Source organism: Dermacentor andersoni, chromosome 1 (assembly GCF_023375885.2).
Source record: "Dermacentor andersoni chromosome 1, qqDerAnde1_hic_scaffold, whole genome shotgun sequence".
In the NCBI taxonomy this organism is placed as follows: Eukaryota; Metazoa; Arthropoda; class Arachnida; order Ixodida; family Ixodidae; genus Dermacentor; species Dermacentor andersoni.
In genome coordinates, this window is record NC_092814.1 from 159,742,160 (window position 1) to 159,766,798 (window position 24,639).

The 24,639-nt window shown below is 48.6% G+C and overlaps 2 protein-coding genes across 4 annotated transcripts in view; one reads left to right on the forward strand and one right to left on the reverse strand.

The window, feature by feature from the left end:
• LOC126546990 (tigger transposable element-derived protein 3-like) overlaps nucleotides 1-24,639 on the reverse strand; it is a 60,495-nt gene that overhangs the window by 18,329 nt on the left and 17,527 nt on the right. For all 3 annotated transcript variants that reach the window (XM_050194757.3, XM_055062669.2, XM_050194761.3), the window contains one exon: nucleotides 7,504-7,572. In XM_050194757.3, the coding sequence (XP_050050714.1) occupies nucleotides 7,504-7,572 (69 nt within the window). The remainder of the gene's footprint in view (nucleotides 1-7,503; nucleotides 7,573-24,639) is intronic.
• Nucleotides 13,363-14,319, forward strand: LOC140215457 (uncharacterized). Its single transcript, XM_072286002.1, has one exon. The coding sequence runs from the start codon at nucleotides 13,363-13,365 to the stop codon at nucleotides 14,317-14,319; it is 957 nt and encodes a 318-aa protein (XP_072142103.1).

The following is a 24,639-nucleotide window of genomic DNA, read 5'->3' on the forward strand; positions in this document are numbered from 1 at the left end:
TACATACAAAAGAGGCACAAACAGAAAAAGAGACTACTATACATGAGCTACAGTTCAGTATGTGCAGTGGGAGTCCAGACGGAGTACGTATATGTCTGGGCGAACGGAGCAAACAGTTCTCTGGTGGTTGAAGCTGATAGCGGTGCTGGGGCCAGGCAGTTTGTGGCATCAAGGCAGTAATTGTGGGCAGGAGGTAGACACATCCATCGCAGATGCTGTATGTATCCAAGCAATGCACGGAACTGCATCGCCATCCCATCATGGGAGCGCCCTGGCATACTTGTGAACCACGCGCCTGCTCGAGGACAAAGTTCTGTGCAGACCAAAGCTGCTGCCGTACATGATGTGCATTGTCTTGCGTGTTGAGAGTGTCATCTTGTGTTGACGTCTGCACACCCAGTGTGACGGATCTTGTGCAGCAGAGCCGTGGCGTACTGGCCAGAGCCTGGCACGTGCCAAGGGAAAGAGTTGCTGAAACATCACTGAGGATGTCAAAGACAGTGGCTGCGTACAATGCTCTGTGATGGCAGAGGCAGAGAAAGTTCAGGGGTGTCAAGTCGAGTCCAGACGCAGTGATGTTGGTGCTGGAGTGTCGTGTACAGTGCTGGGCGAGGGTGGCACATGTGTTGTGGCATTGGTGCTGCAGGGGCCAGCACACGTGTGGTTTAGTTGCTCACCTGGTTGTTGAACTCATGCACAGAGGGCTCATGAGGAAGCAAGGTGGGGACTACAGGAGGCGTACGCGACCCCGCAGGAGGAGGTGACGATGCACATGTGGTCGTCAAACCGGTTTGAGTGGCCTGCGCAGGAGCGCAGGAAAGTGGGGGTGCGAAGCAGCATGCAGGTTGTCTGCCTGTTTGGTCGGCGTGGCATATGTGGGCGGTGCCGCCTCTGGGAGACAAGGCATACTGTTTTGAGACATTGCCATCACGGTGACCGCCTTGCTGGTTGTGTGTGACCCCTCAGATGGTGGCGATTCACTCCAGCTACTGCCTGCATTCTCACTTATAGTGCGCATCGTCATACAGGATTGACGGCACTCATACAGGGAGTCACAATAAGCCCGAATCGCCATGCTGACTGATGACTCGTGGTGCATCGACGGCACAGTCAGACATGAGATGTCTGGCAGCACATGATCCAATAGGAGAGAGTGGGTACTTCGACGAAATAGCCTGATCTAGGAGGGCTGCGTTGGGAGTTTGGCACACCAAAGTACATCAGCATGTCGGTCTTTATGTCATCATATGGCACTTCACTCAGCATTGGGAAGAGCAGGTCCATAGCTATGTCCAGCGGGAGGACATACTCCAGAACCTCATATTTAAAGAGTTGTATGATGATGGGATTCTGAGCCACGGCAACATCGAGCCTGACAGACCAGCCAACGATATTCTCAAGCTAAAACGGGGAAGCTGTGAGTTGAACCGCATGGATGGCCAGCCTGCCATTGCTGCATTGTCAGGAAGAGATATCACATCCGCAGGTCACCAATTGTAGATGGACAATTGATGCGGACTGTCTACTTAACTGCATGCAGTGGCAATTAACAGCGGCTGCTGGCCAGCCGAGCAGCATACCGTCCTTCAGGCCCGGTATGCCTGGAATGTTCTCTCCCTAGCTCACGCCTTGCCAATGGTTACCTTCTTCAACTGCGGCCGCCTGCACATAATTGTCAACCCGCTATAAGTTCATACTTTAAAAAAAAGAAGAAAACTGAATTGGGTGTCCGATGGTGGAATAAAATTTCAACTCCCTAGGCTGTGGTTCAATCTACAGCAGCCCCATGCTCTAACCATCAGGCCACAATCACACATACACTGCTATTGTGCCAATGCCAAGTAGCTCATTTAAATTATTGCAGAGAGTATCACATTGCATAGCACGGGTGTGCGATAGCCACATGCGCATGCACCAGTTACCTTTACGCCAAAGACACTGGAATCAAATGTGCAAATTTATAGCATCTGATTAACTGCTTCACGAAAGCACCAATTCATATCAATTCCAAGATGAGCGTTGGACCTGCATAATTTTTTTTAAATCGGCCTTTTGTGAATTTGTGCTTCTGCAGAAATCTACCCACCTATGTGCTGTGAAAAAGATCATCTGCCCTCAAAAGAAGAATTGCATGAACACTCGAATGGCAGAGCACATGCCTGGTCAATACAGTAGCCATACATAAAGAACCTTATCTTTGCAAACACACATAAAAGATGCATACTCAAGACAATTACATTTAATAGGACAAGGCAAAGAAATATATAAAGCATTATTACATCAATTTAATTGTCTCGCTTATCAAACGGTGCAACAAACATGTTAGGTGCGCTGATTAGAAGTCATGAACATGTGATATAAAAAAGTTGCTATGTAGTATGCTGAAAGAGAGATATTTTCATCGCATTTTATATGACGAAAATATCTCCGAAACATGTCAATTTGCGGTGACAGCCTGAATTGTGGTCCCCTTTTCCGAAGCACCTCTCTCCTTACATAGAAAAAGCGAAGAGACAGAGCAAAGGCTCACTCTACGCTTCTTCAAAACCATAATTTCAAAAATTGTCAACAATAACTAAGGCCTTCATAAGTGAAATTACACCTTGTCATGTCTACGTCGTTTTTCTTCAATTTAGCTTTAGGCAAAATCTGACACTAAATTCTGGCATCATGATGCAGCAATTTTTAAAGTACTAGTCAATGAGTATTTTCCAGACGCTCGATCTTTCAGACATGCCCGATAATTTGGACGCCTTCATGGCACTGCCGCATACCCCACGGAGTCAGTGTACAAGAATGTCAGAAATTTTGGACGCAAGAAATCTTGACTGTCTCATTTTCCAGACTTTTTGCCACGACCGCGGGTCCAAAACGACATTAATCAAAGCTACCATCGCCGCCGCCATGTTGATTATCTCGCCGCCTCCAATCGGCGCTCTGGCATGCGGATCCGCTGGTAGCTGTAGCCACCATCACCTTCATTTAAGCAATTCACTGCTATTAGCAGTGCCGCCAACTCCAGCTCTGTAATCCTCGCTGATGGCTTAAAAGCTCAGAAATCACGATGCATTGCATAATGCCGGTTTCCGAAAGTCAGCTTCGCCTCAAAGAGAAATGTTATGCGGTGAAGCATACAAAAAGTATTGCAGTGAAGCATACCAAGAGAGGGAAGGGAAAATTTCCTGGGACATTGTATGTATGCCTTAATTACACACGCGTGCACCCGCCGTCACCTATCGCAGTACAAGCAACGATACACCTAATAAGTATACTGGCAGGCCTTCAGAGCTATTTTGGACGTGCCTGTGGTGATTTGAGCCCTTAGGGGCAGTAAAAGGCACACATTCATTCTTTAAGACGTTTTTGCGGCCCCTAAGGAGTCCCAAAAATTTTATGCTGCCTGTATAGCCTACAGCTGCCATCTTGTGACCACTGAAGCTAGCCTCACTTTAGCTGCATACATGTTAGGCATTTCATGAACACATTGCACACTGTGACACAAGCAAGGCTTGTGTTCTAAATCAAATGCACCATTTTCAAAAAACTGTAATTCATTCGAACTCAATCGTGTAAGGCAAAGTACAAATTACCTTACACTGTTCTGTATGCTATGCAATTAGCTAGATAATTTTGTCACATAGGGGAACAACATAACAGCGAAACGTATTGATGTTTTGCAGGGCAATTCTTTTTTTGCTTCACGTCTAATGTCATTTTTCCAGGACACCTTTCTGAAAGCTTTAATGTGAATGCATGGCGAAGGCTAGTGGAGGGCCGATGGGGGGGTGTTGTCATGGAGACGATCCTCTTTCCCATGCACAGAGCAATGCGGACCCACTCATGGTGCACCTCTACCTCATTCCGGATCGTGTTAACTGTAATTGTTGAGGGGGGATCAGCGCTAAGAATTCCACACACAGATAAAGATGGGACGAGCATCGGCATAAAGCGTGGAGGCATTGTTGCTCCCCACCAGGCTTTCGTATGTCAAAGAGCTTCTCATTTCTGGTACTTGACCAAATCCTCGACCACGCTGCACAGAAGAAAAGCATTCAAAAAATACTGTGACTTGCTTGTCTAGGAAATGCATAATAAACACCCCCCACCCCTTTTTTTTCCCTTGTCTCTTTCATTATGTTAATAAACTTGAAAAGAGCTTGCTGTTAGGCTAGTTTGTACACACTGTTAAGAATGAAAACAGAACAAGAAACGGGACAAGAAAGGAAGACCTACAGAATGCTGATTTGCGCATGGCAAAATATATCAAGGATGGCGGTGATGGGCCAAGGAAGCTAAGAAAACACCACAACAAACAGGTGGGAGGGCAGGTAGGTGAATGGCCTCGAAGTCCACGCAGAAACATAAATATAGGAATGTTAGGGGCCGCTGCGCCATTCAACAACCGGTGAATGTTGAAGAGTACGACAGTGACTAACCGAGAAGAATTTTAAGAAGGGGAGTGGGGTGATGGATACGAGGGACACACAAGAAAGGCATCAAGAACAAAGTTGGTGGATAACTATGGTCATAGGGAGAGCGGCTTGTCACTGCCCAATCGCTAACCAGACGGCCGTGGCCAGTCGCCTAGCTGAGGCTCACCTAACCCGTCGCAACACGTGCTGCTTTCTGTGGTGGTGGCGGTGAAAACTTTTATTCAACAGAGAAGGGGAAGCTCGTGGGCTCCACTAAACTAGGTGTCGTTCTTAGTCCGTGACGTCATTGGTCGAAGCCCCCACTTGAGCCCAATGGACCAGAGCATATTGTTCCTCTAGTGCGGAGCAGGGTTGCCTCCCAGTCCTCTCGAGTGGGATGGGGAATAGGGGATAGCTTCGGATTCTATTGGCAGGCCCAGATCATGTGATATATATCTGCCAAATCACCACAGTGCTGGCATTGCCCATTGATTTTTGGATCTAAATGTTTAGCTATAGCTGAGTAGAGCAACGTATTAGTCTGGAGGTGCGTTCTTCTGTTTTGGATAGGCCTTTCATCGAAGGGGGATACACCCGGCATTGCTCGCAGTAGTAGTCTCGGATTGCGCTGAACCGTAGTAGAGGGGTAGGACATTCAGGCTGTTTAGGGCAACAGGGAGGTTCCCAGAGAATGAGTGCACGGGCCGCTGCATGTGCAGCTTCATTACCTCGGAGGCCCTAATGGCCTGGAGTCCAGATTATTCGTTTTGACGCGGGATCTCAGTCCCTGATGCAGAGTCTCAGAATTTTGTTGGCTAGTGGAGAGATTTCCCCTACCAAGTAGCTTTCACAGGCCCTTCAGTCTGCGAGTATGCATTTAGATTTTGGGTCAGCAGTCGCTAAGGTGATAGCGACCTCCTTTGCTTGGTTTGGATTCACGGCTCTAAATGAGAGTCCATCCACCTGAGTTCCCTGATGTACAACCGCTGCCGTGTAATATCCCCTGGGCGATGGTCCAGCTACATCAACATAGCAAACCACAGTATGAAAGCCAAGCTGGCTTTCTTGCGCTTTGGCACGCACCCGTCTTCTTCCTGCATGTGTTTCCTTCGTCATATTACAAGGGAGTGGGGGCACCCAGTATTTGGTGCGCCAAAGCTCTGGGATGAGCTGTGTGTGTTCAGGTTCGCAATCATGTTGAATGTACAGGCGGTCCAGCAGGTGACACCTCGGGGCAGTTTGCATAAGCCGTGTGAATTGATTTGTCAGGTGGGCCTCCCTGAGCTCCTGAATAGAGTTAAGGACCCCCAAGGTAGAGAATTTCTGATTGGAAGTGCTGATGGGTAGGCCTAAGGCGTGTTTGGTTACTTTCCTGAGGATTGCATCAGCCCTGTTCTCCTCATGTTTAGCCATAATTAAATACGGAACTGAGTAAAGAATCCTGCTAGTTACAAATGCATGGGCGAGCCGAAGCACGTCCCTACCACGTAACGCCCCGCATTTGTTCGAGACTCGGCAGATCATACATCCTACCTGTTCCCCAACTCTGCGTAACTTGTGCAACGTAGGTCCATTTTTGGTTCTGCTATGTATGAGAAGGCCCAAGATTCGAATCTCAGAGACCACCCAGATGGAGCCCCCTGATAGAGTCAAGTCCAGGGTCAAGTCTCGGAGCTACTGGCCCTTATTTACTGCTAACAACAGATGGCGTAATTTTCAGAGAGGCTTCTAAACAGGAAGCAGCCTGCTTTGGACCTGCCTCATTAATTCCCGAGTGTGATCAAATAATAATATGTGTCGTGTGACGACTACAATTCCATGATTGCAAGTTACTTCCAAACATCGCTTCAAACAAGTCAGACAGCAGGTCACCGAAAGTGAGTGAAACTTGCATCATATGATACTATCGAGGTTTTAGCTCAATGTTTCGTTCACGCATTTTAAAATCTACAATAATATAGCAAGCTCCCTATGCCGAAAGCACGAGTGATTGATAGGCAACTTGCAAAATAGCACCCGCCCTCTTCCATACGTAGCCATGGCCATACGACTCACTAGAAGATCTAGCTGGAAAACAACGGTTATCTCCACTGTCACTGGGGCTGCAAAAAGTCTGGCCTGCAAACATGAAAACACATGATAGTGTGCTGTCTTGCTTGGCCCCATCTTTAGTGCTGTTCGTTTTTCCAAGTCATGTACCAGCTAGGTCATCGACACACATCATATAATGCATCAATTTGCAAAAGAAATTTTAGTTTCTGTTATCATCATGCTTAAAAATAGCATAAAGATGATAGTATAATTTTATGTGAAGTGGCTGCACACCTTAGCAATGAGAAACTTTTGTGAGAAGTTAAGCGAAGTGTTGTTTCGGCAATGCAAAATCATGCATCCTCATTCATGCATTCTTGTCCAAAGAGTGCTAGGAGTTTGTCCTTGTGTGGTGTGCAACATCCACACACACACACACACACACACACGTGTGCGTACGTGTGTGTGTGTGTACACAGAGGGAGAGGGAGAAAGGTGGTAGCTGTGGGTGTTAAAATCACTAATTATCAGCCAAAACCAACATCATCCGCTATTCAGTAAGTAGCAAATCACCACCAGAAATCTTGTGGCACAATATATTACCATCCCCTCATCCTTAACTTCAAAATAAACACACATATGCTCTCATTACCATGCAAAATGGCACAACAGTTGTAAGAGGCTGAACAACTGAATTCGAGCACTTGCATATGCTCTTCTTTTTTTTTTTTTTTTGAAGGCAGCAACGACCTCCTGGCACAAATTATTTGAATTTTGCCAAAATGCAGCAGGATGTAGCATCCAGCGCAATTGACACAGCAATCACACCAGTGAACATGGTCTGCAATATACATCCAAAATTAAATTAAGTTGCAAGATTTAACGTCCCAAAACTGTACAATGAGTTATGAGGGACGGCATAGTGGAGGGCTCTGGATTAATTTTGACCACCTTGCGTTCTTGAATGTGCACCCAAAGCATGGTACACAAGTGTTGTCGCAGCACCATGCCATAGCAAATGAGCCACCACGGCGGTATATATATATCAAGTTTTACTCACCCTTTTCCCGTTCCATGGCTGTGTGCATACCGCCACTGCCACTGTTTGGCAAGTTGTTAGCACTCAACCCTGTAGGCAGAAAAAGAGAGATTTATTCCAAACCCCAACTCTCACCTTTTAACATGCCCCATATGGCCAGCACACCGAGCTGAAGGATGCTGCATATAGACAAGCTATACGAGTGCAAAAAAAAGGGTGGCAATGACAGTGTGTAAAAGCATGTAGTTCAGTTGTAAGCAAAGAGTGGATGCACACATTCCTTTGTTATCCATGCTTCAATTGATACACACCAGCATGAAAATTGTGAAAACATGCCCGAAATATTAAGGGGGGAGATTGCCCTTTGGAGCTGGAAATTCGCCTAAATATCTTTCTGCCTTTGCTCCAGGTTGGTGCAGAATACTTATTTTTGCTTGATTGGACCCCTGAGCCATCCTCGATTGATTTGGCCATAGCCTGTCACTATGAACATGTCATGAAATTTTTTTTTCTAATTTTCTCAAAACCACATTTTTTATAGTGTCACAGTTCTGGAGTGATGATATCTGGTTCTACTCATTCTATTGCAATAATTATTTTTTCTTTTTGTCAGAAAGGCAGACAATTAGAGAGTGCAGTAGGCCTATAATATGAACACATATTACAGAAATTTTCAAAAAGTAATAATTTGTCTGGGTGTTACTATGGGTTCTTTAAAATTTTGCCATGCTCCCATTCGACATAAAATTGGCTTAGAACACTATTCCTGCTGTTTCTCACTCTTCATTCTTTCCAGATCATTTATGTGAATCTTTATTACACCATGTTATACTTAAGTAAATAGCTCAGTTCGAATGTGCAAAAAACTGATCTTTTAAAAATTTCTAAAACATTATTTACTCTGCAAGAAAACAACGTATATCTTATATTAGCATAATGAAATGCACAAATTCAGCAAGTTTTATCAGTCTACCAAGAAATAAAAATTAATTTTGAAGTGCAGGGTTATTTCTTGCCTTTGGGCAAAATAGAGCACATTTTAATTCATTGCAACTACACTATACTCCATTCCGTACATAGCAGTCAACGCTGTAGAAGCTACGCAACAAGTTCGGTCAAGGAAAGTTGTCACTCTGCGCGTTCCGTCTATGCTTCGTACATGCTTTGCTTCGTGCCAACAGCGTTCGTTCGCGCAAGCATGCGTACATATGACGCTCCCAGCGACGGGTTGCAAATAAAAAGCACTAACAAGAAAAATTAAAAATGATGTAAAACAACATATTAGCAGCCATATACTACAGTGTGTTTGTTTCTAAGGATTAAAAATTAAAATTTGTTTCGTTCAATCCTGAGCCTATATATAAACAGTCGGCCACAGTTGCGGTAAAAAAACATCTAAATATATTCAAGTGCAAACGAAGCCATTGTAAAAAGTCTCTCTAGCCTCCACAGCATTGACTGCTATGTATGGAACAGAGTACAGCTACGCCAACAAGCCTATCATGCACATTACATTACGAAAATGGACATTTGCCCGTCTCCTCTTCCCACACCAATGGCAACAACTGCGCTGCTGAACCTTCACAATGCCACATTCTACAATTGTGCATTGGAATTACAGTGGAATGCTGATAACACAATCTTCAGATAACTATGGAAGAACATTGTATAATGTATAATTATAGCATAGCCCAGATATATCAAGCCCATAAGGCCTCACAAAGTAGTTCTATACCTTCATAATTCAATACAGAAAAATATACCAAAATATGCCAACAAAAGCATTGAATAATTTATATTGCTAAAGCATGACCACTTCCAGTGGGTATCACAGCTGTCTTAAACTTTTAGAAACACTCAGCACAAGAATGCGCTGCTACAATTTTTGAGATAACGCCACATACTGTAATCGCAGAGGCTATATCTCTGAAAATATTGGTCTTCAATCAAGTGCTTCAAATTAGTATTACGAAATACATTACGGTGTTTTCAAAAAAATATTTCCTTGCCATATTCATCTGCTGTGGCACGTGCCTTTGACCTTTTGTGTACATTATATATTGTGATGATGGATCGCTTTAATTTACAAGAAGAAGAATGCAAAGTTATCGCTCAGCGAAAGCAGTTCACAGTGCTGCATGCGAGCCAAACTAGTTTTGTTCTTCTCCTCATCCAAACTACGCTCGCATGTTACACTTTCCCATTCGCAGACAATGCCCGCTGGGCGAGTCATTCGGAAGATAGACTGTAGAATGGCTTAAGGTGCGCGACATGTGTCAGCTGTGTCTTTCTAGAGTGGCAACCATTGCTTGTGACACTGGAGATTACATACGTAATGCCACTGAGGCGGTCAACAATGACGAATGGACCGGAGTAGCGGGCCAAGTACTTCCGACACAGACCATGTTTGCGGACCGGTGTTCACAACCACACAAGGTCACCTTTAGTACAAGACACAGATTGATGGCGGGCATCGTAATAAATCTTTGAACGCTGTTGAGATGCCAGAGTTTGGAGGCGTGCGATGCTACGGGTTTCTTCTGCTCGGCAGCCCAAATTTTCATGTCTAGCGTAAAAGGAAGAATCGTGTCGAGCTGCGAGGAGAGCAAACACAGAACATAAAATAGAGGGTACCCTGTGGTCTTGTGCTTCACGGTGTTTGAAGTGCAAGTGATATAACATAGTACTCCGTCCCAGTTTTTGTGCTTGGAATCGACCTAAATGGATGGCATGTTCGCAAGAGTCTTGTTCGTGCGCTCTACGAGGCCACTGGTCTGCAGGTGATATGGGATGGACTGGCAGAACTGGCAGGCAGACAGACGTAGTATCGTCTCCACAACGTTGGCGATGAACTGACGCCCCAGGTCGCTGACGATGACTCGTGTAGGACCATGGAGCAGAATTATTAAGCAAAGCATAAGCTGCGATATGTGTAAGACCATTGCAGCAGGTATTGCCGCAGTTTCTACACAATGCATCACATGGTCGACACAGACGACTACCCACCGATTGGCTTTGTTTGATCGCAAAAACGGGCCGAGGAGATCGACACCAACAGCTTCGAAGGGAGAGTTAAGAGGCGGTAGAGGATAAAGAAGTCTGGGCGGCGCAGTCGTGGAACGCTCGTGACATTGCCAATTGTTCGCAACCAGCGACATATTTTTCCTTGTCGTGTCACATTTTGGGCCAGTAGAACCTTTGCTGGAAGCGGTGAAACGTTCAGGCAAAGCCCATGTGGCCGCAGGTTGCGCTATCGTGCGTGAAGCGAAGAACGTGGTAACGTAGAGTGCGTGGAACGATGAGAAGCAGGCGGGATCCTTGGCCTGAATAATTTTTCAGGTAGAGGATGTCGTCGTGGGCCACAAAACAGCTTGGGTTGGTGTGCTCATTCGCAGAAGCGAACAGAGGATCTAAGCCACAGTCGTCATGTTGTACTTTCTGGAATGTTGCGAGATCAGGGAACGGGGAGTCAATATCGTCAATATACTAATCGACAGTGTCAGCATCACACTCAGTCATAGGTAGAGGTAGGCGTGATAGGCAGTCAGCGTCTGCATGGCGGTTACTGCTTTTGTAGCATTCTACAAAGTCAGACTCTTGTAAGCGCAGGGCCCATCGCGCAAGTCGGCCAGAGAAGTCACATGAGCCCACCAACCAACAAACGGAATGATGGTCAGTGATGACTGAGAAACGACGGCCGTAGACGTATGGGTGAAGCTTGTGAATGGTGAAAATGACTGCCAGGCACTCCTGTTCTGTCACTGTAATTGCGCTCTGCCTTATTCAATGAACAGCTTGAATAGGTAACCATGTGTTCAGCATTCTCATGGCGTTGGACACGTACTGCACCGAGGCCGATTCCGCTGGCATCAGTATGAATTTCTGTAGGAGCAGAAGAGTCAAAATGGAGCAGCACCAGCCCCGATATCGGCATGAACTTTAGTTGCGTAAATGCAGAGTCACAATTCGGTGTCCAGTGGAAAGGCACATCTTTTTACAGCAAGTCAGTCAGTGGTTGTGCCCTATCAGCAAAATATGAGCTTAGGCCCAAAAAACTTCATAGGTCCCGGAGAGATTGAGGCTTCTTGAAGTTGCTAACAGTGGCGACTTTCTGCGGAACCGGTCTAATGCCATTTTTTCCACAAGGTGCCCCAGAACCAGTGTTTCATGTTCTCAAAAATGACATTTCTTGGAGTTCAATGTCGGTGCAACTTTCTCCAGACAGGTTAGAACAAGATAAAGGCGATGGTTATGTTCCTCGAATGTTCGGCCAAAGATCACCACATCGTCCAGGGAACATAAACAGATTTCCCACTTGAGGCCCTGCAAAACTGTGCCCATATATCTTTCAAATGTTGCAGGGGCATTACACAAACCGAATGGCATAACATTAAATTAAAACAAACCGTCTGGCGCCCCAAAAGCTGCCTTTTCTTTGTCAGTCGGATCTATAGGAATTTGCCAATACGTAGATCGTAGTCTACCAAAGAAAAATAAGACGCTGAATGTAAGCAATCGATAACATCATCGATACGAGGAAGTGATAGACGTCCTTCTTAGTTATGGAGTTGTGACGTCGATAGTCAACACAGAACCTCCACAACCCATCCTTTTTCTTAACCAAGATAACAGGCACAGCCCAGGGACTCTAAGTTTCTTGAATAACGCCGGTGGTTAGCATCTCGCTGACTTGCTCTGAAATGACTTTGCGCTATGACGCGGAAACACGCTAAGGCTTCTGTCGGAGAGAATGCGTAGATCCGGTGTCAATCTTGTGACCGAGTGCGTGAGCTCGGTAACAGAGTTCCATGCACCTTCTGTGCAAAATCTGTCGGGCCCTTGGGCCCTCTCTGCAGCGCGCACAGGGGAAGCCTTTGAAACACACGCCACAATGGCACTCGTCGCATTGGGCATGCGCACCGATCGCGTATCGTGAGAACTCGCGCGGGGAACGCCGGGAAGGCGGCTGCCCGATAAGAAGGCAGCGGAGACGGCACTCGTGGCTTTTTTTCCGGGGCGCGTCTAGGTTCTTTCCGGGCGTGCTGCAGAGCAGGGGGAAGGGTGTTTTTGTATTGTGTCCGCTTGAGAGAGCGCTCTTATTGTTCATTTTTGGGACTGTGTCTGCGCGCCTGGTTCGGTGCTTGCTTGCTTTCTGTGCTTTTTGCATTCTGTTATCGACCGAAAGATTGTGTTGGTTGACGGTTTGTAACGGCCGTTCTTTCGTCGCTCGCTTTGGCTTGTATGCCTCGCTGCTTGTATGCTGCTTTTGTTGCCTCGCTGTGCTGCTGCTTGCTTCTTTGCCTTGTTCTTTTTTGCTACTGGCCGTGAGGCTGCGGTAATTGAGTGTTTCATTATATCGTAAATTAAAGCGGTTTTTGTTCCTCGCGCCATTGGTCCTTTGTCGTGCTCGTCGCGGCTTGCGGACCCCCTGAGCGAAGGCGAGAGGCCTTCATTTGGAGCCCAACGTGGTTTTCTTCTTTCTCATTTTTTTCTGTTTCTGGAGTACGCTTCTGCACCGCAGGGACCACGAGCACGGGAACAAGGGAACCGCCCCCATCTCGAGGCAGCTGGCAATTCCCCCTAGGCCTACTTGTCTCGCTCCGACATTGGGTCCCACAGCTCCTGCATCTGTACCCAACCGCTCTGACCCGCGTAAGCTCAATGAACGTTTTATTCTACCTCTCGCTGTCCTTGCGCTCCGCTATTCCGCGCCATCCTGCCTCCGCAGAACCGCTTGACATTGCTTGACCATTCCGTCGGACCGCTTTTCTTGTCCACTTTCAACAACAAAGATGCACCGCCGGCATTTTAATGCACCTACGTTCGCGTAAAGTCAACAAGGGCGCGATAGAAAATCATACTCGCCAAACCACTAGTACGATGCCTGATAAAGAGGACCAAGCCGCACCCGGACAAGATATGTCCAGCATTATTGCCCAGCTGACCGCGCTGATCGAGCATCAGACAAACCAGGCAGCCAGTTTCCGTTTGCAGCTCGCTGTGCCTACATATGAAGGCCACACAGATAAGAAATCGGTGGCGGACTTCCTTCTGGAAATGCAAGATTACCGCGACGCGCAAGCCATTACGGATGACGATCTTCTTCAGCGCGTTTTGCCCGTTGCCCTGACTGGGTCCGCCGCCCACTGGCGTCGTCGCCAGTCATTCCAAAGTTGGACGCACTTTGAGCAGCTACTGCGAGCAGAATTCCTCCCCCCAGACTATGTCGTCCGCATGAAAGACGAGCTTCGCGCCCGTAGTCAGGCGGAGGAGGAAAGCCTCCAAGAATACATACGGTCCTTTCAGGAGCTTTACGAGCGCGCAGATCCTTCAGCACCAGAAACGGAAAGAGTCACCCGGGCAATCCGGCAATCTCACCCACGCTTTCAGGCTTATCTAAGGGGCCGTACCTTCTCTTCGCTTGACGATCTCGCTAAACCGGCGTCCGATATTCAGGCGGCTATGTTGGCAGAGCTCACTTACCAGCCTCCACCCCCGCCTCAAGCCTCCCTCGAGCCATCTTGCGCGTGGCACGGTTCTCAAATTGCAAGCCCGGGGAATATGGTACCGCCCCCAAGGGCGCTAGACCCATTCATTCACCGCAACTTTGCCACCCAGGTACCTTTACGGCCTCCGGTCCGGGAACCTGCAACAACGTTGCCAGGCACTCGGGGCCGCAGCAGGCCTGTAGCGGCTGCCGCCCAGTCAGGCGCAGAAGATACACGCAGGAGCATTCCAGTCTGCTTCCAGTGCGGAGGACGAGGCCACTACAAGAGCCAGTGCCCGAGCCCCCCGGGCTTCCTCCAGCAGGGAAACGACGAGGACCGGCGGTGGTGAGCAGCTACCAGTCGCCGGCCAACGACCTACCGCGCCCCGATGTCCCCTCGCAACATGCAGGCTCCGGAACGACCTCTCCGGCAGCAGCCTACCATCACGCGGTGTCACTTGCAACATCGAAGCATCTTGCAGCGGCCGCCAAGCACCGAGCGGGGGCTGGCGTTCCCGAGACTACGAAAAGCCGGGTGTTTTGGTCGTCTCACCATCCTGCGGCCACGGCGCTGAGCCGCAGACAACCTCGGCAGCAGAGAGGGGGAGAGAAACGGCTCCTCACACTCGAATCACCACCGGCATCAACGGTAGTAGCTGTACCGGAAAGGTGTCACCCCCCCAGACCGAAGGCCCAGGATCTCGGACAAATGGTGAGGGCTTTGTCGTCCACGTTCAGTCTTCTTGACGCCCACTTTGAGAAAACACCATTGGTGGCGGTTAGAATGGCCGGCATAGAAGTATCTGCTATTTTAGACACCGGCTCTGCTGTTTCCGTTTTCGGCGATCGAGTCAAAAGTGCCTGCGAGACGAAACGTCTACAGTTACGAAGTGTAAACACGACCCTTCGCATGGCATCCGCTCACGTTGCGTCCGCTACGTCAGCAGCCCGGTTAACGGTTACCATCAATGATAAAAAATTCCGGCAACGCTTCCTACACCTTCCCGGACTTTCTTGCCCTGTGATTTTGGGCCGTAACTTCATAGCCAAAGCAGGAATCGTTCTCGATCTCTCTAAAGGCACCTACCAGTACGGCATGCATGCACATCCACTCAAGTTCATAACTAAGCCACGAGAAGCACAGTCAAATCTGTTTACCGCCAATATCTCTGCGGTCTCCGAGACTGGTGGTGGTATTCTCACGGTTCTGAAGTCTTTCACAGGATCTCCGGCAGAGAAGACCAAAATCGAGACAGCGCTTAAACCATTTGCCGAAAAGTTCACGGAAGCTCCTGGCAGCGTTAATGTGCTGACTCATAGGATCGACACCGGATGCGCCCGCCCAATTCGTTTCAATCCGCGGCCCCTGAGCATTCACAAGCGAGCACTTCTTGATAGTGCGCTGGACGAAATGATTGCTACCGGTGCAGTAAGACCGTCTAAGAGCCCCTGGGCGTTCCCTGTTGTACTAGCACCTAAGAAAGATGGCACGGCGCGATTGTGTGTCGACTACCGTCGGTTGAACGCTGTCACAGTTCGTGACTCGTACCCCTTCCCATCAATCGATTCAGTGATGTATTCACTTGGGTCCGCAAAGTTCTTTACTACTTTAGACTGCAGCAGGGGCTTCCTGCAAATTCCGATCACTCCCTGCAATATTGCAAAGACTGCATTCACTTGCAATCGGGGACTGTTCGAATTTGTGCGATTGCCTTTCAGTTTGTGCAATTCACCGGCAACCTTTCAGCGTGTAATAGATATTGTGCTTCAAGACGCCAAATTCAATTATGCGATGGCTTACATGGATGACGTGGTAGTGTTCTCGAAAACCCTGGAGGTGCATCTCCTTCACCTAACCACCGTTTTACAACGAATGCAGGCCGCAGGCATCACCATTAACCCCCGGAAGGTCCAACTGGTTTCGACCAGAATCAACCTCCTAGGTTTCATTGTCGAGCAAGGCACATTCCGGCCTGACGAGGAGAAACTCCAGGCCATACTGCAGCTTCCACCACCAACAGACGTCAAGAGCCTGCAGCGGTATTTGGGCATGGTGGGCTTCTACCGCCACTTTATCCCCAACTGCGCTGACCTGGCAAGGCCTCTCCACCAGCTCCTACGGAAAGGTGCCAGCTGGTACTGGACTGACGTGGAGCAGGGATCATTTTGGGCTCTTTCATCGGCTATCGCCGATACCGCACGTCTGCGGCTTCCCGACCTCAACCTGCCATTCACCGTGCAGACCAATGCAAGCGAGTATGGCATCGGCGCAGTCCTGCTTCAGAAGCACCAAGGGAAGCTTCACCCTCTGGCTTTTGCAAGTCACACTCTCACAGGAGCAGAGCGGAACTATACCGTAACAGAAAAAGAGTGCCTAGCAATTGTATTTGCACTAAAGAAATTCTACATGTATCTCAATGGGGCTGAGTTTACTATTCAGACTGACCACCAGGCGCTGACGTGGCTGTCAAAGCTACAAAACCCAGCCGGCCGTTTAGCCCGTTGGGCCCTCGCTCTTCAAAAGTACAATTACAGAGTAGAATACAGGAAAGGCACCTTCAACAAGGTAGCTGACGCCCTGTCCCGAGCACCACTCTCCGGGGATGGCGAGCCGGCACCCGAAGTCCTGGCTGTGGCAGTGCCTGTGGACGCCTGGGGAACACTGATCTCCCGCCAGCAGCTACTCGACGCCCAGCTAAGCGACGACCAGCGCAACTTGATACGCAAGGCACTGGACGGCGCCAACCCTGCCGGTAGCGGCAACTATGACTGCTACATGCAAGCAGACGACGGCCTGCTCTTGCGGTATATACCTGCTGCCGATACGGATTGCGGTGAGTCTCCATTCTGTGTCGTTGTGCCTAGAAAGCTGCGCAAGCCTTTTCTAGAGTACTTTCATGACACCCGCCTCGCCGGTCATAGCGACGGCAAGAAAACATTCGAGAAGTTGTGTCGCGTCGCGACATGGCCGCACATGAGAAAGCATGTCTTCAGATATGTTCGCACATGTCCCACCTGCCAGACCGTGAAACCGAGGGGAGGGAAGCCACCGGGCTTCATGCAACCAGTTGAGAGCCGATACAGATGGGAAATTGTGGCATGTGATGTTATGGGCCCATACCCCAGGTCAGCTAAAGGGAATCGATACTTGTTAGTGGTCACTGACCATTTCTCCAAATGGGTAGAGCTGTACCCGCTACGCAGGCTGGATTCTAAGATAATCTGGGATAGGCTGTTGGAAGCATTCACCCGTTTCGGTTTCCCAGCGCAGCTTATCACGGACAATGCCACATATTTCACAGGCAGGATATTCGTTGACACTTGCAAAGCTCTTGGCGTGCAGCACAAAAGGACGACACCCTATCACCCTCAAGCCAACATCACGGAGCGTGTGAACAGAAACCTTAAGACAATGCTGGTGGCTTTCACCGAGCGGCACAAGGACTGGGACGTTCGTATCCAGGAGATGGCTTTCGCCACAAGGACCACAGTAAACCGGTCGACAGGGTTTACGCCAGCGGCTATTCTTCTCGGTCGCGAGCTCCGTTTTCCTATTGAGCATGCATTCACCAACGGCTCTGAATTACCAACTCGCAATTACTCCACTTTCACACAAAATCTTTCCAGCCGCCTGGCCCACACTCTGAGAAGGCCAGGGAAAACTTGGACCTTGCCCGCCTGGAACATGGGAACCAATACAACAAAGGCAGGCGGCCCCTGGAGTTCGCGGTCGGCGACGAAGTGCTCCGCCGCACCCACCCTCTCAGCGATGCTGCAAAAGGGTTTGCTGCTTCCCTCGCGCCTAGATGGGATGGCCCTTACGTGATCGCGAAACGTATTTCTAGCTTGGTGTACCTCTTGCGGGAAAAACACGGCAGCAGAGTAATAGGGCCCGTAAGCTTGCACGACCTCAAAGCGTACTACGAGCGCCCATCAGACAGCAGTTAGCAGTTACCACGACGTCAGCAGTTTACGCGGCTGTGCCCTACGTCCGTTATCTGTTAATCGTGCCCATTTTTTTTTTATGCTGTCCTTGGATATCCTCGCCTTACGCAGAATGCCACGCTACCACTCCAACGGGCGTGACCAGCCTGGATGCCACGGCGGCCCATCGAAACTTCACCTACGTCGTCGGCCTCTCACTGAGGCGACCGACGTGCGCTAGCGTCGGTTGGGCGAAAGCGCATTGTCTCTGAAAGAGCGCATGCCAATTGGAGCAGTCAGGTGGAGCTCCGAACGACGCCAGACACCATTCCAGCCCATCGCGTGCCAACTGCCCCGAAATTTTGCTTCGCAACAGCCATGATGTACTGGACTAGGACGATGCATGGTGCTGTTGTTGCATAGCGTTGTTGGACACCCAGGCGGGTGTCCGGTCTTGTACGGGGGGGAGTGTCGGGCCCTTGGGCCCTCTCTGCAGCGCGCACGGGGGAAGCCTTTGAAACGCGCGCCACAACGGCACTCGTCGCATTGGGCATGCGCACCGATCGCGTATCGTGAGAACTCGCGCGGGGAACGCCGGGAAGGCGGCTGCCCGATAAGAAAGCAGCGGAGACGGCACTCGTGGCTTTTTTTCCGGGGCACGGGCCTGGGGAGGCGCTGGCGGGGCGTGGCGCGTCTAGGTTCATTCCGGGCGTGCTGCAGAGCAGGGGGAAGGGTGTTTTTGTATTGTGTCCGCGTGAGAGAGCGCTCTTGTTGTTCATTTTTGGGATTGTGTCTGCGCACCTGGTTCGGTGCTTGCTTGCTTTCTGTGCTTTTTGCATTCTGCTATCGACCGAAAGATTGTGTTGGTTGACGGTTTGTAACGGCCGTTCTTTCGTCGCTCGCTTTGGCTTGTATGCCTCGCTGCTTGTATGCTGCTTTTGTTGCCTAGCTGTGCTGCTGCTTGCTTCTTTGCCTTGTTCTTTTTTGCTATTGGCCGCGAGGCTGCGGTAATTGAGTGTTTCATTATATCGTAAATTAAAGCGGTTTTTGTTCCTCGCGCCATTGGTCCTTTGTCGTGCTGGTCGCAGCTCGCGGACCCCCTGAGCGAAGGCGAGAGGCCTTCAAATCAAATACTTTAGCGTGTCTGGCTAACAGTGTAACTAAGACTCTGCACTTCTGCAAGGAAATAGACTTGCTAATCAGTTTTAAGTACTCCAATTCTGTAACAGAAATATCAGTAGGGTCAGACTTGGAGCAGTCGATTAGGGCTCGAATATAGATGACGCACTCCTTTTCCAATAGGGCAAGGCGCATACCTTCCGGGAGCGTAACTGACTCAGCTGTCTGGTTCACCACCCATAACTGTTTTTCCACCAGTAAGCAATACAAGGCAGCAAGGCACAAACATGTTTTTCTTCACACTAGGCAAGGGCAACGGCTCAATCACAATGTCAAATGAACCTGTACTCAAGTTGGTTGTCGATGCATTAACTAGCACGCTGGAAGCGGACCAAGCCAGCAGAACAGAATTCTTTATTACAACGAGGTGGTCGCTTCAACAGGGAGGCTGTTGGGCAAGAGTGAACAACAGAACTTCACCTGCTTTGCAGTCCAGTCGCACAACGCTCTTGCAAAAAGTTGATGCCAAGGATAACGTCGCGAGTGGAATGAGCAAGTACTGCAAATTCTGCCTTGAACGCCTTGCCAGCGATACAAACAGACACAGTGCATGCTCAGACTGGACACAAAGACGCGCTGCTCACTGCCCGAAAGGTAGTAGGTCTGTCCCAATGAAACATAACTTTACAGCCAAGTCATTCCTTGAAAACTAAACTCATTACAGAAACAGTTACCCTGGTGTCTATCAAAGTCATTGTGGGAACATCATTAACAAGCCCATAAACCTTGTTTTGAAGCATCGAAACTGGTGGAGGCATAACTGTGTGCAACGCGGTACGTCCAGCAACCTCATCTCCATCGGCCACGCAGACTAGTCTGCTGGTGGCGGAGATGAAAGCCGCAGCCGGGGCTGTGGAGATGGTGACCGTCGCTGGCGCATAGTAAGTGGCGTTAGGCTTTACACAGAGGCAGGAGAGTCGCTACAGACGTTCTGCCGGTACACGAGCTGCTGGAGAGTTGGATCCGAAGGCCAGTAGGCGTGATCAGGGTGTTGGCTTCGCTATGTGGATGCTGCAAATCGCTCAGAAAATGTCATATGTGGGCGACATCACTTAGGGTAGAACCAGAGGATGTGTCTATGAACACCGCACTGGTAGCACACGGGGCATTCACTTGGCATGCCAAAAGTTGCGGTATTGTGAGTGTACACAGCACACTGTTCCCACTCTGGAACAAAAGTAGACGGCCGGCTGTTGTAGCTGCAACTGTCACGGGGCACATAAGGCGGCTTGATGGTAGAGGCCATTGGCAGTGGAGCCCTCAGCCAAGCTCGCGGTTGGAGTAGCTGCGCTCGTCGAAACTTGCAGCATTGGTAGTTGTGGATGGCATATCACACTGCATGTCTCTTGTAGTTGATGTAGTTCCTCACGTACAATGAGACTAATGGTGGAGGAAAGGTCGGCAGGTAGTGAATCATGGAATACATCGACGGTGGCAGCAGTCGTGATGTTAGCCAGAGATCCAAACTTCGAAGTGATGTGACATGTTTTAAGGGCCTCGAAGGTTCGACAGTGATTAATCCCATCAGCCACTGATTCCAGACTCTTCTTGCCTATGAGGAAGTGATAAACATCCTCAGTAATACCTTTAAGAATATGGCACACCTTGTCTTCTTCCGCGATATGGGCATCCACTGCCTTGCACAACTTCAGTATCTCTTCAATGTACATTCTGCAAGTCTCCCTGGTGACTTGAGCCCTCTGCGACATCTGCTCTGCACGTTTCTTCTTCATTGCAGAGTCTCTAAAGCATTTCTTAATTTCCTCCACATATAGTTCCAAGGTTGTCAAAGTGCCTTCATGGTTCTCAAACCATACCAACACAGAGAAATCAATGAAGAACCCCATGTTAGACAACTGGTTAGTGGCATTCCAACCGTTGGATCGGCTCAACCGCTGATAGCGGCTGAGCCCCTCATCCACGTCGTCGCCAGGTTTTCCTGTGAAGGTGCGTGGCTCCCTGTAGTGGTAAGGCGATGCCCTCGTGGATGGTTGCTCGGCATCTCCAATCGAGCTCATTTCTTGAGGTAGTGGTGCCAAGCCCGCAAGTCAACGGCTGCGGCAAAGCTCGTACTTCTGTGCTTCCTCATTGGCAGACGGTGTCCCTCAGGTAGCACTAGGTAGTAGCCGACTTACCCCGCACCTTCCACCACAATTGTGACGATGGATCACTTTTATTTGCAAGATGAATAATGCAAAGGTATCGCTCAGCAAAAGCAGTTCCCAGCACTGCTCACGAGCCAGCATAGCTTAGTTCTTCTCTTCACCCAAACTCCGCTCGCATGTTCCAATATTATTGCAATAGAATTGACAAGTGACAATTCAGTACAACATATAGCGCTCACAGAAATACAGCCTAATACGTACAATTAGAAAAGTTAGTTCACCGGCTTTGCATTCTCTGCCTTCATCAAAAAAGAGGTCAATTCAAAGGAGAAAAATGATGCTTCATATTTTGCAAAATGAAAAAAAATGCAATGTAAAATTATGGTTGGTACAGCCATCGTGTTGTGTAATTCTCGAAAAAAATTGAAGACTTATTAATCTTCATGCTGCTGCTTGCAAACTAGACCTGCAGCATTAAATGCCATGGTCTGCAAGTTCGAAGGTAGTCCCCGGAATTAGTGGAAAATACATGTTGGCTTCCTCCCTTTTTGGAAATGCATAAATTCAGGCAGCAATAAGCCCGTCCATGTATAAAAAAAAAGCTCTCAGGTGCTGCTAGCAGTGGATTTTGCATGACCAAGGAAAATGTGATAAGCATTACATTGAAGTAGCAATGTCTATGGCAGCCACATGCCCTGGTCCCTTCCCAAACCTACATGCCCACGTTGTTATTCATTCCACTTATAATTTCATCAAGTTTGTGTAATGGCTTTTTGCTAAATGGTGTGACGTACCTTCAAATATGTTCTTTTGTGCAGAGAGCTCAACACATTTTCTTGTTGCAGGATATGACAAACAAGAGGAGGAGAAACAAACTTTATTCAGTAAAAAAAATTGCCAGGCTTCTCCCTGCTTGCACCAGCAGGTGGAAGGTCATTAGTACAGGACTCCTGCTGCGTCAGCGGTATCTCGGGCCCACCACACCAGTCTGCGCTGGTCATGCGAGTCCAAGCTGAACAGCACGGCCTCATACTGTTTGTGTGTGGGGTTGGTAATCGGAGGTGTGTTCAGTGTGTAAGGACATTCCCAAGTGGTAGAGATAGTTCTGTTGGCATTCTTTTTCACTGACCATCAGCAAAAACTGGCTTTGAAAAAAAAACAGTTAGATGCCTCACCTTGTCTTTCCATGGATGTTTAGGTAGGAATGTTAAACAGAAATAGCCCTTGAGTTTGTTAACTGCGTAAGTGCACGTAAGCCGATATTTCGAAAGCCATGCAGCATTCAATAGCTGTGCCATACCTCCATTTCTTGGCATCAAAACAGACCAGTTGATTTGATGGTTTCCTAAAGCGGGGTTTTATGACAACGCTTCAGTAAATTTCTTCAGTTCACTTGACTTGACGCCAGGCAGATGCTTGAACATCTTATGATATGCAACTATAAGTGGGTGGCAGAAGACTATCGAACTTGAGGCTCGCCATCTGCCATTTTTCAAGGTCTAAATCTGCGCAGACATTCAACATCAGGTTCCCCATGATGAATGCACAACATGAAATCAACCACATAAGAATGCAAACTACATCTTCATGCAACGACTAAAGCACCGCAAGTGCACAAGTAATACATCAGCAAGCCCCCCCCCCCCCCTCTTAAAGAGCAAAGGAGTACAGCTTTCGCAGTAAGTAGACGAGAATTCTGGAAGCACATTATCGCTTGAACTGGATGGTCACGTTCGATGAATAAGAAATAAATAAAATCAAGCAAAAGAGATCCCTACATTGTACCAACGACGGTTCTCCCAACATACCGTGAAACAATAGGCACCTTTTTTACCTCAGAATTGACATCTGCTTTCATACCAGAATCTGTCAAGGACTTTGGAGAGTTATCACCATTTCAATGTGCCCTTGCCTTGTGACACAGGTGTAGAGTACGAGGAGGGGCACACCATTTCAATGTGCCCTTGCCTTGTGACACAGGTGTAGAGTACGATGAGGGGGGGGGGGGGGGAGGGGCTGAAGGGCTCAAGCCCCCCGCCCTCTGAAATTTTTGCTGTGCCCTCCCCCCCCCCCCCCCCTAGGAGATTAGCAATGGGGCCAGGGGGCATCATGTCTCCTTTTGTATGGCTTTGGAGAAATAGACTGAACAGCTACAACTGCCTCAATGTTGAAAGAACAGCACAGCCTTAAATTGCCGCGGCTACATAGATTTGTCTCACACCAACAGACACCAAGAGTTTTAGATCCAGTTAGCCATCAGAGATTCCGACTGGCAATGGCAGCTCTCCGAACGTCTGCTGTTCCAGTCTCTGTGCGGAATCAAATGAACAACCACTTAATAAGTGCAGGTGTTTCTTTCGTCCACATTCTCTTCTAAGACTTCGAACCCTTCCCAGACGCCCAAATCAACTCTTTACTCGAAACACCAACTAGGAACTTACCTTCAAAAATAAGCCTGGCAGAGACTACACATCATCCTTGCAAATATAGATCAAATGTTTATAGCAAAATGAATGGGACTCTGACCTCCATAATAAACTCCACAGCATTAAACCCATCTTGAGCGAATGGTAGAGTGCCAGACACTGGGAATGGTTCTACAAGGTGGTCTTGTGCCGTTCAGAAATTGGCCACGTGCACTTAGCACACAGCCACCTCTTAAGAAAGGGGGACCCATTGGTCTGTGAAGAGTGCTCGGACAGCTTATCATCAACACATTCCGGTGCGTTTTTCCCACAGTCTCTACGAGAAGCTGTCATTTCTCGCCTGCGTCTTATTCGCCACTGTGGCGTGGCAGCCTATTACTCAGAAGTTCCGGCGCTTATTCTTCTTCCCCTTCGGATTCTGCAAATACATGTCAATCAGAGCAATTGAAGTTAAACTGAAACCTGCCGCCAACTGTCAGAATCGCAACCACCACGGGACAAAAAATCAAGTGCATCATTAACATCCGGAATCAACGTGACCTGTAAAACTGGAGACTCGACATGCAACTGCTGCATATACCGTGAATGATCGACGTCGCTCCTGCTTTGCTCACTGAAAGGTATGCCAACGTTGTCGCTGGAAGCAACCTGTAAGGCTGCTATGGGTAACGCCGAACGTTTTCAGCGCGGCCACCGGAGAAAGCGAAAGATGAGAATTTTCTCGAACAAACTCGAAGGCCTGCATGCCTGCGAGCACGGCCCAGAGCACCGCCGAGGCCCTCCTCTACCGGTAACCTTGACAACTGAGCGCGCAGACAGACGGTTTGAGAAGGCTCGAGCTCTTTGAAGGAGACAAGGGGAAGAGAGAACAGGGTGTCTACCAAGTTGACATTTCCAAATTCCCTGAGTTGTCCAGCTTTTCCGCGAGTGCCTTTGCGAAATTCCCTGAGTGACACAGAACTTCGTATTATGTCAAGACGGGTTTGACACCATGTCACCTGATGCTGTCACTCTCTAGTAACACGTTAAAAAATAA

Bases quoted from the DNA above. Each gene is read 5' to 3' on its own strand.
- LOC140215457 (XM_072286002.1), top strand. From the start codon at position 13,363: ATGCCTGATAAAGAGGACCAAGCCGCACCCGGACAAGATATGTCCAGC.